The 18295-nt window shown below is 40.0% G+C and overlaps 1 protein-coding gene and 1 pseudogene across 2 annotated transcripts in view; one reads left to right on the top strand and one right to left on the bottom strand.

Moving 5' to 3' along the window:
* The first annotated feature begins 4918 nt into the window (after positions 1-4918).
* Positions 4919-7465, top strand: LOC136758340 (UDP-glucuronic acid decarboxylase 1 pseudogene; annotated as a pseudogene).
* Positions 7466-7478: 13 nt separating this feature from the next.
* The window catches only part of LOC136759474 (disintegrin and metalloproteinase domain-containing protein 9), a 68003-nt gene continuing 57186 nt past the window's right edge, over positions 7479-18295 (bottom strand). The window contains exons 16-23 of one of the 2 annotated variants that reach the window (XM_066714509.1): positions 17898-18081; positions 17208-17288; positions 16046-16151; positions 15390-15531; positions 14481-14559; positions 13918-13947; positions 10755-10825; positions 7479-10169 (exon numbers count right to left, since the gene is read on the bottom strand). In XM_066714509.1, coding sequence (XP_066570606.1) covers positions 10112-10169; positions 10755-10825; positions 13918-13947; positions 14481-14559; positions 15390-15531; positions 16046-16151; positions 17208-17288; positions 17898-18081 — 751 coding nt within the window. In that variant the 3' untranslated portion in view covers positions 7479-10111. The remainder of the gene's footprint in view (positions 10170-10754; positions 10826-13917; positions 13948-14480; positions 14560-15389; positions 15532-16045; positions 16152-17207; positions 17289-17897; positions 18082-18295) is intronic. The other variant, XM_066714510.1, reaches the window with a different exon arrangement.

Genomic DNA, 18295 nt, shown 5'->3' with positions numbered 1-18295 from the left:
CAAATTGCCCAAATAAAATGGCTTTGGAGATTCAAAGATTTTAAAAAATAATAGTAATAATAAATAAATAAATAAATAAATAAATAAAGATTATTAACACTGCACATCAAGACAAGCTTGGTTTCTTGAACTCAACTTTTGTTTTAAAGTTCATAACAGGGCAGACTGGGCTTGGTGCGTGGCAGAAAAGTGAAACAGGTTGTGCCATACACTCGAAAAGGTTGGCAAGAATTGATCACCCAAAGGGTGAGTACGAACAAAACTGGTGCCCTGCGTAGAACTAATAGCCATCGCCCGTAGCCATACCATTCTGCAACTCAACACTAGCAATCCACTGAAGCTAGTGTTAAGCCACTGGGGCTATTATATTATATTCTTATTATAATTATATTATTATAATAGCCCAGTAAACACAAGGAAACCCATACACTGAGGAAATTATCAAACGTTTATAGATACATCCAGATTAATGCTCCATTTCTCCTCTCCAGAATCCACATGCTTCTATTGCATGTCAATCCCAAGGCAACAACGCTCATTCTGGAAATCTCTTGTTTTGTGTGAAAGGGTACCTCCCAGCATTTTGCTGGCATTCAAAGTCAGTGTGAATGGGGGTGCAACAGAATAAAAGCAGGCAAACGCCTGAGTGTGAAAGTTGTGTAGACTTTGTGACGTAAGCAAAGTTACACTCCAGCAAAAATTTCAGACATCACAGAAAAAATAAAATAATAATAATAATAATTAAAAAAAAAATATATATATATATATACACTCACCTAAAGGATTATTAGGAACACCATACTAATACTGTGTTTGACCCCCTTTCGCCTTCAGAACTGCCTTAATTCTACGTGGCATTGATTCAACAAGGTGCTGAAAGCATTCTTTAGAAATGTTGGCCCATATTGATAGGATAGCATCTTGCAGTTGATGGAGATTTGTGGGATGCACATCCAGGGCACGAAGCTCCCGTTCCACCACATCCCAAAGATGCTCTATTGGGTTGAGATCTGGTGACTGTGGGGGCCAGTTTAGTACAGTGAACTCATTGTCATGTTCAAGAAACCAATTTGAAATGATTCGAACTTTGTGACATGGTGCATTATCCTGCTGGAAGTAGCCATCAGAGGATGGGTACATGGTGGTCATAAAGGGATGGACATGGTCAGAAACAATGCTCAGGTAGGCCGTGGCATTTAAACGATGCCCAATTGGCACTAAGGGGCCTAAAGTGTGCCAAGAAAACATCCCCCATACCTTTACACCACCACCACCAGCCTGCACAGTGGTAACAAGGCATGATGGATCCATGTTCTCATTCTGTTTACGCCAAATTCTGACTCTACCATCTGAATGTCTCAACAGAAATCGAGGCTCATCAGACCAGGCAACATTTTTCCAGTCTTCAACTGTCCAATTTTGGTGAGCTTGTGCAAATTGTAGCCTCTTTTTCCTATTTGTAGTGGAGATGAGTGGTACCCGGTGGGGTCTTCTGCTGTTGTAGCCCATCCGCCTCAAGGTTGTACGTGTTGTGGCTTCACAAATGCTTGGCTGCATACCTCGGTTGTAACGAGTGGTTATTTCAGTCAAAGTTGCTCTTCTGTCAGCTTGAATCAGTCGGCCCATTCTCCTCTGACCTCTAGCATCAACAAGGCATTTTCGCCCACAGGACTGCCGCATACTGGATGTTTTTCCCTTTTCACACCATTCTTTGTAAACCCTAGAAATGGTTGTGCGTGAAAATCCCAGTAACTGAGCAGATTGTGAAATACTCAGACCGGCCCGTCTGGCACCAACAACCATGCCACGCTCAAAATTGCTTAAATCACCTTCTTTCCCATTCAGACATTCAGTTTGGCGTTCAGGAGATTGTCTTGACCAGGACCACACCCCTAAATGCATTGAAGCAACTGCCATGTGATTGGTTGGTTAGATAATTGCATGAATGAGAAATTGAACAGGTGTTCCTAATAATCCTTTAGGTGAGTGTATATATGTATATATATATTTTTTTTTTTGGCAGGACAGAAATGTCAGAGGTGTTCACAATCTGGATTTGTAGTAGTACAAAAATGACATCAACTGTAGTAGTTAAATCGAACATTCAAGCAGTGGTTAGTTTTACTTTGGATGAGCACTGTTTCTCATCACTGTTTCCATCCAAGTTTGTCAGTCTTTATACCCTGAAACAAAACCAGAGTACATACATTGACCTGTGGTGTATTATTTAGGAACTGTGTATCACTGTAACAAACTATTTAGTCCCATCTAGTTTGGAAACAAAGCAAGAAAAAAGGGCAGGATTTTCTGTAGGTGTAGATGCTACACCATCAGCATTGTCTTAGGTAGCACTCAATAGGTAATTGTAATATGATGGGGTAACTCTATACCTTTACACCACAAACACTAACAAAATAAATTAAAACTCCAAGGCCCCTTTTCATCATCTGATATGTGTTTGGACAGAAAGCATACCAAATATGTATTGGAATTTGGAGAAAATAAAATTATACTAGTTTTAAAATGTACCACATAAATACTAAGCTAAGCAAACAAAGCATTGAAAAAATATTATATGTGAAGCTGCTCAGTGAAAACAGACCTATCAAGCATAAACACTCAACAGACACTTATAATTTGGCCTTAAATTCTGACAGTCCGGGCCCTTTCATAGCTACTTTATAATTCACATTTCCTTTTTGTTTGGAGGGATATCAGATCTGAACAACTCAAGCAAACTCTAGTTTTCCCCCAGGCAAGCTAACTTTCACCTTTACAACTGTAATGGCACCGTGTAACCTACGTGCACACTGCCCGCTAGCCGGGGGCGGGTCTTATTTTTAAACTAGCGAGTAGAAAAGAGAAGGCACTTCAATATGCAGAGCACATCTGCCTCCCATTGGCTGTCGCCGAACTCCGTCACTGCGCGCTCGCTGCTAATTTGCATAACGTTGAACTTTGCTCAGCTCTGCGCTGTCGCTGCCGCCCGGAGATTTTGTCTCAGAGCGGATCCGCCCCCTGTCGCCGGAAGTCGCAGCTCTCATTGGAAATGTGGGAGGGACGGAACATCTGTCTGTTTAATAAGCAGGAGCTGGATCCAATTGTCATCGCGCGGAGGGGCATGGTACTTATAAGGGACTACGTCAATCTGGAGGTCCATCAGAGGGGCAAGGAGGAAGCCTTTAGGAACTGGCAGATACAAGATCTGGGGGAGCTCAGGATCCCATGATGGGACCCACCTCCGGGGACGGATATCTCCCCCTGCTGGAGCCCGAGTCCAAGATCTTTTAACCCTTTTTATGAATGATTGCCTGTTAAAATGAATTTTAAAAATCGAATTTTAACTGTTTTTAAAGATTTAGTTGTTTTTAAAGCACTAGTTGTTGTTGTTTTTTTTTGGTTAGTTTTGTTTTATTTCTTTGTCAAATACATTGACCGTCTGGATTTAATTTTAAATGCATTGGACCGTTTTGGTTTGTTTTTTATTTTACCATTTTAATTGTTTTCTTTATTTGTCCGGTGCATTTTCAGTTATTTTCAATGTATTTGACTTTTTTTGTTGGTAGCAGTTTGCTTTAATCACGTTTGTTTTGTTGTTTTGTGCACTTGTTTATTTGAAGTTCATTTATTTTGTTTATGTTAAATCACTAAGATTTTAAAAATTTTAAGTGATTTTAAGAATTGATTTTTTTTTTTAATCATGAGTATTAAAATTTGTTTTGATTGTTTTTTATTGTAATGTAAAATACTTTTACCAATAAAATAGTATATCTCATTGGAAATGAATGGGAGCGAGTCGCTCTGTGGCGCTAGCGAGCGGCCAGTGTGACGCACCTCGAGCGTTTTTTTCTGGTCGCCGAGAGTTGAAAAACTGTCACTTTTTACCCAGCCGTCCAATCACAGCGGTGGAGGGGCGGGACAAATACCACACCGATCGTCCGTCCTCTCTCTGTCAGCGTTTTTCCACCGACATGGAGCCGGTGCTGGAGCCGGAGCCGCTGCTCGGCCTGGGATCCAGCTGATCTTTTGGGAACCGGCCCGCTTTTCCACCGGTATTGGAACCGAACGCTGACGTCACTGGTGTGGGCGTTCCCAAGCACGAAACAGAAGTGGAGAAACACACGGAGATAATAATCAGCACCGAGGCGACTGCGTCTTTAAACCCTATTTAACAATCAAAATTAAACTCATTCAGCTAATGCACACAGTACAGATATATTGTAAAAAACAAAACAAAACAAAAAACCGCGAGATCACATGTAGACAAGCAGAAACGAAAATACAGCTATACGAATATGCTAAGATAACTCAGACTTTTATACAGTTCATTATGAATATACTTTGTATGAGTGGATACATTTTCATTCATTTTGTGACGTATTTTTACTTTTATTCTTGTTTAAAAAACAATGACTATAGGCTAGCATATTTTTTATGAATGCGGCTGTTTTAGGGGTATTTGCGGATGATCTCAGGTGATGTTAATGGTTTGATGGGAAATTGTGCTTTATTGATGAAGTCTGGGATGATGGTCCCAAATCACTGTTGCCAGACACGCAGCAATGCGCTTATGTTCTGAAAGTCGCCCTGGATAAGAGCGTCTGCTAACAAATACACAATAATAATAATAATAATAATAATAATAATAATAATAATAATGTATGTAATGTATGTATGCTTTGTGTAATTCGCCCTGTGCTAAGAAAATGAATGTATCCATAAATTATTAATCATGCGCAAACCAACCCGGTTCCAGATTAGGCACCGGCTCCTCGTCGGTGGAAAAGCCTATCTGTGTGCTTCAGCCTTCCCTTCATCCAGAGCAAGGGCCAGAGCAATCACTCTATCTTGTGCCAACATTGTACATTCAGTATTTGTTAGCATCGCAAACTATCTGCGACATTAGGTACTTCAACACATGACTCCCGCGCATATTCCGTATCACAGCCTGAAACAGCGCTGCGCCTCCACAGTGCTGAGGCTCCAGCGGCGCTGTCAGAAGAGCCGGCACAAGTGTTGCCAGGTCCTGTCCATAAATTCCCCCCAATTGTGTCGTAAAAATCCCCCAAATCACGTATCCCCCCCAAATATGATTGCTGGCTGAAGTGGGGTCCAGGGGGGGGGGGGGGGGGTTTAAATCAATTGTCCCAAACCCCTAAATTCCCCCAAGTTCTAAATAATATCCCCCCAACATTTCCCCCAAATAAATGTTGCCACCAAATTTCCCACTGGGCTCTTAAAAATCCCCCAAATTTAAATCCCCCGATCTAGTAACAGTGGCCGGCAGTGTCAGCGCATGTTGTCATGCAGATTCTTTTTGGTACAAGCGGGCCAGCTTGCCCTGCTATAATATAAAATATAGGCCTACATCTACAATTATTGTAATACTCCAAAACTTTTGATTTTACTGTCAAAAAATCTGACTGACGACTGCTCGATTCGACTGAGGGGTATCCGACTGATGATTCGACTCGTCGACTTTCAGGGGGCAGCCCTATAAAATTCCAATTTAAAGTTCCGTTCTTGGTTATTGTCCTGATTCACAGAGGGTAAAAACAGTTGGCTGAGGGGAAGGGGTATCAATAGCATAACAAAAGATTTTAGGGGCTCAAAAGTATTTGGACAAACTAACATAATCATGAATTAAAATGTGAAGGCAAAACGTCCCAAGAACAAGCAGGAACTAAAGACAGCTGTAGTACAGGCCTGGCAGAGCATCAAGAAGAAACCCAGCATCTGGTGATGTCTATGGGTTCCAGACTTCAGGCAGTCATTGACTGCAAAGGATTTGCAACCAAGTATTGAAACTCACAATTTAATTAATGATTATGTTAATTTGTTCAAATACTTTTGAGCCCCTAAAACTGGGGGGACCACATATAAAAATGGGTTTAATTCCTACACCATTCACCCAATTTGGATGTAACTACCCTCAAATTAAAGATGAAAGTCTACACTTAAAGGACATCTTCATTGTGTCCTTTAAACTCCATTGTGGTGGCGTACAGAGTCAAAATGATGACATTTGTGTCACTGTCCAAATATTTATGTACCTAACTGTATACAGACGTGCTCAAATGTGTTGCTACCCTTACAGCTCATTGAAATAATGCTTTGTTCCTCCTGAAAAGTGATTAAATTAAAAGCTATTGCATCATGTATACTGGCATGCCTTTGATATGTCATACAATAAAACAAAGAAGCTGTGAAAAGAGATTAATTATTGCTCATTCGACAAAGATATTCTAAAATGGCATGGACACATTTGTTGGTACCCCTTAGAAAAGATAATAAATAATTGGATAAATAACATTGGACTGTTCTGAAGTGGCCTTCTATGAGTCCTGATCTGAATCCTATTGATGCACCCATCAAACCTGAGACAGCTGGAGCAGTTTGCTCAGGAAGAGTGGGCCAAACTACTTAACAGGTGCAGAAGTCTCATTGAGAGCTACAGAAAACATTTGATTGCAGTGATTACCTCTAAAGGTTGTGCAACAAAATATTAGGTTGAGGGTCCCATCATTTTTGTCCATGCCATTTTCATTTATTTTATTATTTACAATTTATGTTGAAAAACAAAAGCAAAAGCAAAGTCTGATTTCTATTAAATATGGAATAAACAATGGTGGATGCCAATAACTTTTGTCAGATTCAAGTTATTTCAGAGGAAATCGTGCATTCTTCATTTTTTGTAGAGGGATACCAACAAATTTGAGCACGTCTGTATGTATAATCCAATATAGACACCATTGGAATGTTAAACATGCCGAGTTTAGCTAAAAGGGTTGGAGCTCGTCTTCTTCTGGCATCGACATCCGAGGTATATGGAGATCCAGAAGTGCATCCTCAGAATGAGGACTACTGGGGCCACGTCAATCCCATTGGACCTCGTGCTTGCTATGATGAAGGAAAACACATGGCAGAAACCATGTGCTATGCCTACATGAAGCAGGAAGAAGTGGAGGGCAGGGTGGCCAGGATATTTAACACCTTTGGTTCTCGAATGCACATGAATGATGGCCGAGTGTTGAGCAACTTCATTCTGCAAGCACCCCAAGGAGAACCTCTCACAGTGTATGGCCCAGGAACTCAGACAAGAGCATTCCAATATGTCAGTGACCTGGTGAATGGACTGGTGGCCGTTACGGCAGCAGCCCTGCCAATCTGGGGAATCCAGAAGAACACACAATTTTTAGAGTTTGCCAGATTAAGCAAGAGTCTGGTTGATAGCAAGAGTCAGATCCAGTTTCCTCCAGAAGCACAGAATGATCCACAACGGAGGAGGCCTGACATCAGGAAAGCAAAAATGATTTTGGCATGGGAGCCTGTTGTGCCACTGGAGGAAGGCTTAAATAAAACTATTCACTACTTCAGCAAATAACTGGAATACCAAGCAAACAACTAATACATACCCAAGCCCAAACCTGCAAAAATCAAGAAAGGCAGACCAAGACACAATTAAAGAGCACATCACAAAAGGGAATGGTAGACCTGTTGAAACAGTTTGTAAGAGTACAGTGAATGCTCATAATGTAAAAACAAAAATCAAGAACATTGAGATAACACATTTTTTCTTTGGGGTTTTGTGAAAAGCAAACTGGACATTTCTCCTCAATCAAGCTTGCTTTACAAAGATGGATGTGTGAAACTTTTGTCACCTGTCCACTTTTTAAATTTAAGAATAGACTGAGAACTGTTGTCAAGTGTTTAAATTAATGTTGTGTTTTATTTTATTTTGTTGGAAAGATTTTACTTTCAGTGATTCTCATTGAAATTGAAAAAAAGGAAAATAAAGAGATTATTAAAAATGTCTACAGAGTGCCATATACGTCATGGCTTTCCTATGCATATAGACCAAGCTTTAAATGAGCTCACAGTTTTGTCATGTGTCTATATTATTAACTCTGTAATAAATCATATTTAACCTGAATTGTCTTAGTTCCAGTCACTTTTACAGGAGGTCCATTATTTCTTACAACCGCAATGTTTGTTTTCACATTGTTCCCCCCAAGTAAATCTGATTGACTGGACGATAATGGTATGTACTGTTAATTGCAAGATGGATGTTCAAAACAGTCAAAGTATAAACAAGGGAGTGTTCAGAACGTGTCAGGTTTGCAAAAATCCCATCTTCTCTCAGTTGCTTTATTTGATATCACCTGTTGGTATGTTAGTTTTTGTATGTTTTTATGCTGCAAGGAGAAAGTTTCCAAAGATGACAAAATAGAATGTTTCTATTTTTTCAATTTTGTCTGCTTTGCATTGCCAGTGGCATTCTTAGCCAAGCATCAGTGACTTATTTGCAATCCTTATCAATCTGCATATTAACCTCTCATATCAAACTTACTGTATTGTAATTATACATTTACAATTTGTCAAGGCAGGAATACCAATTGTGTGAGACCAAGCTATTTGTATAAATACTATTTATATATAGTTTATTTACAGTGACCGGGCACATTTAAAAGGAGCTGAGAAACATTGGCAGCAGTAGAATGCTCATTATATTCTTGCATCCTTCATTTTAATTAGGTCTATTACTTATTTTGCAAAGTATTTTTTTAAGTTTGATGAAACTCATTCAGGCTAGTGTTAGCGTGCACAGGTCGGAGCCTCTGCTCAGATTCGAACCGCGCCATCATAGGCACACCTCTGAGCCCTGTGCTCCACCCAGCAGAGCGACCAACCCACTACGGCAAAAGACCAGTCTCCCAACGCGGGCAATTTATAGACTCTTCTGAATGTAGAAGGATTACATAATTGCTACGAGCTCCTTACACAATGACCACATTACACTGGCGAGTACTTTAAAGACTGCAGGTCAATTATTTGAGGTTAGACAGATGGTTCGGTTTCTGTAATATTGTGAATTGTAATGAGACTGCTTAAACACTGACTTTGAGGCCTAAATGCATTACAATTGAATCTCACTCTAGGGAATAGCATGGTTTCAGTGGGTGAATTAATTCTAGTGCAATTTTTTGGTGTGGACTAAATATTTTGGATGTCTTGCGGGATTAATGAATGCTTTAGGCACAGTGTTTACTTATAACAAAATTATGAATAAAACAGGTCAACTGAAAACAGGTCTTAGCTGTGAATTGTCTACGAAGTAGGTATGAAAGGGCTTTTAAAGTTAAGAGGTCAAAGTTCAGATTGTACTTTGCCTCACTGTGAATCTCTCTTAAATCGTCTTTACACTTCCCCTTCCCCTCAGCCAACTGTTTGTGGAACTTGGTAAATCAATGTATTTTGTGATATTGCACATATGGTGAGTTGATAGTCCTGAACTTGCATGTTTTTGAAGACTTTAAAAAATATATATTGTAGTGTTGTGAGGTTCAGAAGCAGAAAAATGGTGTCCATATCCAAAACACTCTCCTGGATCAGATGATATATATATAAAAAGACAATTTTGCGGCTTGTTCCTTGTTTTGGGAAAACTTGTACCAGAGGTTTGAAGATAAAAATATATTAAAATTAAATAAAAAGCACTTAGCCAGCAGCATTGAGAGATGCAGCAGGACAGTGGTTTGCCAAGTGTGCTGATAAATGATCTGCTGTGAAAACAGCTCATAACCAAATTCAAATTAAAGAAAAATGAAATACAGTAGCAGCCCCAGTAAAGTCTTCGTAAAATTCAGAAGTTTGAGTTTGGGATTGGGGGGGTAGGATAACATTCGCTGGGATCCTCCAATGGTAAAGATAAGCCAACAATCATTTAAGTACATTCCACATCAGAACTATAAGAATTTAAAACAATCTTAGAAAACAATCAAACATAAAAAATATTTAAAAATCTGCATTTTGTTCCCCCCCACCACATCAGGGACTTGCAAGCTGCTTTTTCAACATTCCCATGGTTTGCAAATGTAAAGCAGTAACAGAACAGAGAGTGGCGTGTTCATTTGGTGATGGCATTGTCTTCCACCCTGCCAAGTCATAGTTGTAGTCAAGCTTGAAAAAAAAGAAGCTGGAGATTCTCGTCTGCCTCTAATACAAAGGCAATCGTTTATCAGGTGGCTGTCTGTTACTGTCTGGATTAAGCTCTTTTTGGTTCAGGGGAGAGAGCCTCATTTGGACAATGCAAGCACCCCTCCCCAATAAGCTATACAGGAGGAGGTGGGGCTGGTCTTTGAGGCATAAGTTGCTGTTTCGCAAAGGATCTGAAGTGAAAGAAAAAAACAGAAATTAAACAGAGTGACAAGGAAATCATATTCACAATTTTAGTATTGTTGTTTCTTTGTTTTAGTCATCTCTTTCACTCTCTTATGTTACTGGTTTTAGTTTTTGTTTCTGTGGAGGATAATCTGTCTTATTATTCAGAAACTGTAGTGCAGTTTTGTTTCAGGACATTGCTGACATACTGAATAAATGAAGACAGTAAATGATAAAAATACAAATAAAAATGGATTTGTTTGTTTGTAAATTGTATATAAAATGCATGAACTTCAAAATGCACATCATGGATCATAAAAGCAAAACAGCAGTTTTGTTTCAGTGGGGTTTAAATTAGGCCGTGTTAAAAGGTCATTGACACACTGATGGCAAATTTGCCAGTGAAAAATTCAACATGTAACACAAAACGTTGGAGCAAGCCCAGAGGTCTATAATCTAGGTACCCAGCTATTGACTCGAAAAGCACATCTTTAATTGCAATGTCCTTGAATTGTCTAAATAATCAATGCCCAACAAAGCAGGGTTTTAATGGTTTACAGTGTATCTCTGGACTCTGCGGTTCAGACCCCCACCTGGGCTGAGAGGGTGGTGGTGGTTTGGTTGCGTATGATGGGACTGCGGCGGTCCGGGTAGTCTGCACAACCTGCAAGAACACAGATGTATGTTAGGTAACACAGAGGGGAATCGCGCTTGGCATACAGTCCCTACTGTATAGCCTTGCAGATGTGTAGTGTATAAATTAGTGGAGTATAGGTTCCAAACTGACAAAGAACGTGTTGGGCAATGCATACACCCTTCCATAAGCTAAACTGGTAGATCAGGGGTAGCTAACCCTGTTCCTGGAAACACAATCCTGCAGGTCTTATAGATAAATTATATAGGTCCCTAAATGATCAACCACTGCATAAGTTGAACACATGGGAAATTGGACTAATTAAACCCAACAAATCTGCACACTTATGCAGTTAATGAGCTGGATAAATAAAATAAAAACAGAAGTCACTGTGGATCTCCAGGACCAGGGCTGGCCACCCTTGTGGTTGCAGCAGCACCAAAATACACTGACTGTTGCACAGACTGTACAGAATGTTGAAAAATTCAGACTCCAGGCTGATGACAGGCCAAGCTTTCTGCTAGATGAACATGCTCTACAGGGGTATCTTACTAACCTGTCATTAAAACTCAAGCACTGCCAGCCCTGACAGAAGCACACATCCAGCGAGACATAGATACAGACAGATTGCAAATTAAGCCACTCCACAGAACACCAGGTTCTTTTAATTTTCCAAAGGTCACAATAGGAACAGACAGCAAAGAGGTTGACAGGAACTCACTAGATTTCTGAATGGAATGAAGTTTGACATGGGGCTCCCCTTTTTCACTGTTAATTGAGATGTAAGTATAGTGCAGCCACTTCTCTTTCAGAACTGTAAATATGGTTGAGGAATGTGCTTTATGTCATCAATAATGTATGGATTTAACTTTTTAATACACTTTCCAAATTCTACATGAGGAAAAATAGTAGGAAGTGATGCTTTAGTATACATGCCAAGTCAGGGAAGTGGTCTTCTGTACTGGAGAGATCAAAGCTATCTGCAGTGAGACTGTTCTACAGCCAGCTACTAAGGAGATGCTGCGACATATTATTCAACTAAATTGGTGTCTCTGCGAATACATGAAATAATTGATCCTGCAGTTGGGATTGAAGTGAGTGCAAATATGCATATATTACTAAGGCTTTAGTCCCAAGAGACAAGACGGCTACAGGATCAGGTCCTGAATGGATTTTATATAGTTCAAATTCTAGTTAAATTCTAGTTTCCTCTCCCTGCAATTCAGACCTCTGGACCAGTAATATATATATATATATATATATATATATATATATATATATATATATATATATACACTCACCTAAAGGATTATTAGGAACACCTGTTCAATTTCTCATTAATGCAATTATCTAACCAACCAATCACATGGCAGTTGCTTCAATGCATTTAGGGGTGTGGTCCTGGTCAAGACAATCTCCTGAACTCCAAACTGAATGTCTGAATGGGAAAGAAAGGTGATTTAAGCAATTTTGAGCGTGGCATGGTTGTTGGTGCCAGACGGGCCGGTCTGAGTATTTCACAATCTGCTCAGTTACTGGGATTTTCACGCATAACCATTTCTAGGGTTTACAAAGAATGGTGTGAAAAGGGAAAAACATCCAGTATGCGGCAGTCCTGTGGGCGAAAATGCCTTGTTGATGCTAGAGGTCAGAGGAGAATGGGCCGACTGATTCAAGCTGATAGAAGAGCAACTTTGACTGAAATAACCACTCGTTACAACCGAGGTATGCAGCAAAGCATTTGTGAAGCCACAACACGTACAACCTTGAGGCGGATGGGCTACAACAGCAGAAGACCCCACCGGGTACCACTCATCTCCACTACAAATAGGAAAAAGAGGCTACAATTTGCACAAGCTCACCAAAATTGGACAGTTGAAGACTGGAAAAATGTTGCCTGGTCTGATGAGTCTCGATTTCTGTTGAGACATTCAGATGGTAGAGTCAGAATTTGGCGTAAACAGAATGAGAACATGGATCCATCATGCCTTGTTACCACTGTGCAGGCTGGTGGTGGTGGTGTAATGGTGTGGGGGATGTTTTCTTGGCACACTTTAGGCCCCTTAGTGCCAATTGGGCATCGTTTAAATGCCACGGCCTACCTGAGCATTGTTTCTGACCATGTCCATCCCCTTATGACCACCATGTACCCATACTCTGATGGCTACTTCCAGCAGGATAATGCACCATGTCACAAAGGTCGAATCATTTCAAATTGGTTTCTTGAACATGACAATGAGTTCACTGTACTAAACTGGCCCCCACTGTCACCAGATCTCAACCCAATAGAGCATCTTTGGGATGTGGTGGAACGGGAGCTTCGTGCCCTGGATGTGCATCCCACAAATCTCCATCAACTGCAAGATGCTATCCTATCAATATGGGCCAACATTTCTAAAGAATGCTTTCAGCACCTTGTTGAATCAATGCCACGTAGAATTAAGGCAGTTCTGAAGGCGAAAGCGGGTCAAACACAGTATTAGTATGGTGTTCCTAATAATCCTTTAGGTGAGTGTATATACACACTATTACTGCAGTGATTGTGACCAAAACTCATTATTACTAAAACAGGTGGAAATCGAAAACAAACATTTGCTTGTGATGTGGGTGATACAGCTGTTGGGCGAAGCGGCAATTAAGAAAGCTGCAGTAAGATTTTCCAGCAGCTTTTATAGGACAGGAAGTCATTGGGGTACAGCAGGACAAACAATTTCTTCTGGATTCAAAAAAAAAAAAAAACATTAAACAAATGCCACACATCAGCAATCAGGTTAGCAATGACTGGGACCATTTCATTAGTGAAGATGCAGAGAAACATGCAGATTTCCCAAAACCCTTCACAAACTTCCTTCAGAAAACATATTACCAGCTCTTCATTGTTTCCAATAATTTACATGGTCTTAGTATTCATGCAGGATCCCCAATGTGATTAGAACAGTGCAGTAAACTGCTGCTGGAGTCCCTGAGCTGATAACTGGCCAATTTCAGAGGAAATTTGTAGGTTATTTTGAAGTGAACACCACCACTGCCAAATAGAGAAGTGTACAGGGCTCTCCAGAAGCAAGAAGCAAATTCCAAAAGATCCACTTGTCAAGTGTAAAGAGACAGACAATTCCAATTACCTCTTCTGGTGGTAATAACTGAACCTGGTGCTTTATTATAAAAGAGAGAAAAAGTGAGCCTTAGTGATTTCAAAGGTGGGGGGGAAATAAATAAATGTATCTGACTTAATCTTTACAGGCAGGAGGGCTACATCCCTATATACATTCCTAAAGAGATGGGAAGAAGTGAACTATGCTACTGAATTTTTTTTTTTTTAAATACATAATGAGGCAACAAGAAATTACTAAATAAATATGTTTAACATACCACAGAGACCTTCCAATGAGCTTGAGGTTATACAACTTATTTTTCTCTACTAACATGGCATCCCAATTCAATGCAGAGCCAGGGAAAGTGTGTTACAGAAGCTAACCCTGTAAAATTGTGATCACAAATCTCAATAAAAAAAAAAAACACAGGAGAATGGGAGATGTGATGCAGAGATACAGTATAGGGTTGTGTCACTTCTACTGCTAAGACTATGTTAAAGATGTTGTGATTTGTGTTTCTGAACTACTGTAGCACATGCATAGAGTTAATGGTGGGAGAGGAATGGGAGATTACAGCGTTTTGGAATACTCACCCCATCTTTCACAATGTTGTTGGAGGTACTTCTCGGTGGCTGACTTCTTCCAGGGGCTGTCTGAGGTCTGCCCTCAGTCCTGTCAAACAAAGGAGAAGGACACTGTTGAATCTATAGACAGAAGACAGTTGCACAGTTAAGTTTCACTTTATGTGTTTCTTGAGTTGAGGGTGTTACACAAAGCCAATACACTACTTAAAGAAAAAGGAAGTTACATAAAGGAAGTAATACTCAATAGTCTTCTAAAGCCTACATTAATCACTTAATCACATGATCAAACAACGGGGTGAGTGAAATGGTCTGGCTGTGAGAGTGTAGATTAAGCTGGGGTAAATATAATACCACAAGCCTCCACATTAACTGTAGCATGTTGGAAGTTGTCTCTTAAGAATAATATACACATGAGATACCATGTGGAATATTTGCTGTATGTTCTGTGGGTTATTGTGTGCTGGTTCCTAAAGGAATCACGAGTTTTCATTTCTTACAAGCGGTACTGTCTACTTTTTCTTATTATAACCCCCAATCAGTTTCCATCACTGGTTAAAGGAACAAGCCTAAAAGACACTCAGAAATTAACTATTAAGACTGTTAGAAGATGCTTTCCCAATAGCTAATAAAGGCGTGAAAATACATTGATGAAGACATCTCATCTCCCAATTAAGACGTTTTGGTGCAGCTGTGTCACTTTTACCCAGGAGAAGAATTTGAGAATAACAATATCGAGAGAGGATTTTAAAAGGAAATTTGCCAAATGGCCATCGTTCATTTTAACCTTTGTACCACAAGACATACTGTACTGTAGGCCAGTGGTCCCACAAACCCTAGCCCAGGCTTGTGTGGTGGAAAAAAGGAAAACAGAAGGAAACACACAGACACTCTAGGTCAGACTTTGCTGGCAGTACTCACTCATATCCCTGGGATCTTTTCTTCCTACAGAAACGACGCCGCAGTTCATTCCTCCTGAGAAAGATGTAGGCTGCCAGCAGCAAGAGAGGGATGATCAAGAAGAAAAAGACCAGAAGGCCGTCTCGTGTCGAGGTGTCCTTGTCTGGGAGGGAAGAGACACAGATGACACTATCACTGAAACACACTGCAGCAGATCCATGCTCTCAACACAATGCAGCACACACAAGCTGTATACCGCAAGGAAACCAAGTGCACTTACAGATCAATGTTGCACAGTGTGAAAACAATCACTATATAGAGCTTAGCTTACAGCATATATTTGTAGTGCAAAGGATGCAAATGTTTATTTTTACAACAATGGTAGCTAAAGCAAATCTCCCAAAAGACTCAAGTTCTAGGTTCTTCTTGAAAAAACAACAACTGTCCATTAAGTAGGCCTTAAGTAATTCAGAGATTGCTTGCAACATTTAAATACTCAAGCACTCAAGGACCGGCGCTCCCTTAATTAGAAAATACCCTGTAAATTGCTCAGATCAATCAATCCTTTACATATTGTCATTGTTCAAAATGAGGATTTGAAGTGACCTAACTGGATTCTTTCCAGGATGAGGGTTGTAGACTGGTGGTATACTGAATCAAAAAGTGCTGATACTTACCATTGTACGTGGGCCCACTATCTATACTTCCTCCATAGCCTTTGTTCTCACAGTGAGGAGGTGCCCAGTTATTATCACAGTGGCAGTTTTTGTTACTGTTGCACACCTTGAAACAGAGAACAAAGTAAGATCTACATTAAGAAGAAAAAAGAACAACACAAAACATCTAATAATTACAAAGACAAGGCTGACATACCAACTATAGGCACTTTCACAAAAATTGATGCAGGGCTTTACCAGCAGCATACTACATTCAAGCTGACATTTTGGAAGTGAATTCCCTATGTTTCGAAGTTTAAGATGTTTAAGTTTAAGACGTATTTTTGCACAGTGTATTCAGGAACACAGAGTAGTTCAAATTAAATCGTTCAAACTGACCAGATCAGTGCTGTTTAGTGTTAAATTATTAAGGCGAATCACGCAAGATATTGGCTATAGTGCAGTGTCTACACACTAACTGCAGGGTTTCAAGCCACTAAATGGAAAACTACAGTCTAGCTTTGGATTCAAACTGGATTTGTACGGAAACATTGAAGACAAAGTAAAGGTTTTCTGTTTCATTTGCAAGCAATGCCTTGCTTATAAGTTTCATTACAAGTTTACAGTATCATTTGTGAGCAAAACATCCAATTATAATTTAGTTTGCTGATTATGATTTAGTGTTTTTTTTTTCCATTCCTGTTCAGTGTTGTTATACTGCAATATGAATGCCTAATATTTATTAAAGTAATTACTGTGTGGCACAACCACTTAACGACTCTTACACTTATTTTAATAAGTGCCTGATTAATCCAGCGATTAAATGCCCATTGATTAACTGATCAAATATTTTAATTGACTGACAACCAAAGGAATAATACATTATTATACAAACTTACCCCCGCCCCATTGAACGTAGGTCCTAAACCAATCAAATTAGCCTTTTTTTTCAAGGTGGGAGGAGCAACGAGGGGATCGTAAGAGAGTTAACTCTTTGTGGAGCAGATAAAATGACGTGACATTCAACAGTCCCTTGACATTGGTAGGGACATGTCCCTAAATCAGTACCGGTGCTTGTGTGTGTGCTGTGTGATTCATCTTTTGAAGTGACCACATATTCTACTTGATTAAGTTCTTTTGTTCTAAAGTGGACAGTCTTGTGTGGGTGTGAGGGCTTCCTCACCCCATGGCCATGGCATTTCTTCTCTACGTCACAGTCGTAGTTCAGGACTTCAGAACTCACACACATGTAATTTAAACACACCTGAAAAATAGAGGAACACAAACAAGTAAAAACAACATCTGCCGAGTCTGGTTTTCGATACTGGGATACAATCCTCGATGTGACATTTGTGAGAAGCTTTGTGTGCAGTCTCCATTATGCATTTGAGGAATAATTATATTTTCAGCCTGTGGGACCACTGGTGTGTAAGCAAAGAATTTTACCAAACAACTTCAGATTGGTTCATGACTGAAACACTGCAGGAGGGCAGCTCGGGACTAATGTGACAGAGGGTAAACTTCACTGTGACTGACATTACACCATTAAACTGAAATTAAGGAGCTGTGTGATAAAAAATACTTTTACAGACATTCCCTTACATTAATGTCAGTCATGTATCCAGTTCTGGGGGTCAATTATAAATCGAAATTACATTTGCCAAGGAAGGTAATTTCAAAAGCACCATCCTCCTGTATATTCCATATCATAAAAATGTAAGCAAAATCAGACTGAAGGGGATCATGTTTGAAACATGTTTGAAAATCCTAAGCCTGAAAGTGATCCATTATATGGATTACAAATTATACAAATTATAAAATCAGCCCTCCATTTGTCTGTTTTAGGCAGCCTTGAATGGGGATTTCTGGGTACCTTGTCCTCGCCACATTTGGTTCCCTCATTCACCATGCCAGGGTCGGGCACATCAGAGCCCAGTTTGAAGTCCACCCCCCAGCACGTGGTGCCAGCGATGGGTGTCTGGATGATGGAGGGCTGGATACCATACACTGTGCCTGTCTGCACATTCTCACACTGCAGCTTCCCACACATGGCATTCCTGGAGGAAGAGATGAAAACCCCAGTGACAATCAGTGGAGGAAGCAGCGTTCACACACTCTGCATTAGTCTTGTGCAAATCCAGGAAAATGTTTTGAAGCAGTTGACTCATCTGTGCGTATGCATCTGAAGATAGGGGAGACCATATAACTCTTGTAACTGGGACAAGCTAAAACAGGACAGGCTTTGAAAGTTGCCCTTAAACATAAATTAGG

The sequence above is a fragment of the Amia ocellicauda genome, chromosome 9 (assembly GCF_036373705.1).
Source record: "Amia ocellicauda isolate fAmiCal2 chromosome 9, fAmiCal2.hap1, whole genome shotgun sequence".
NCBI classification, from domain to species: Eukaryota; Metazoa; Chordata; class Actinopteri; order Amiiformes; family Amiidae; genus Amia; species Amia ocellicauda.
The sequence above is the reverse complement of the archived record's forward strand: the minus strand, read 5'-3'. Positions and strand labels throughout refer to the sequence as shown.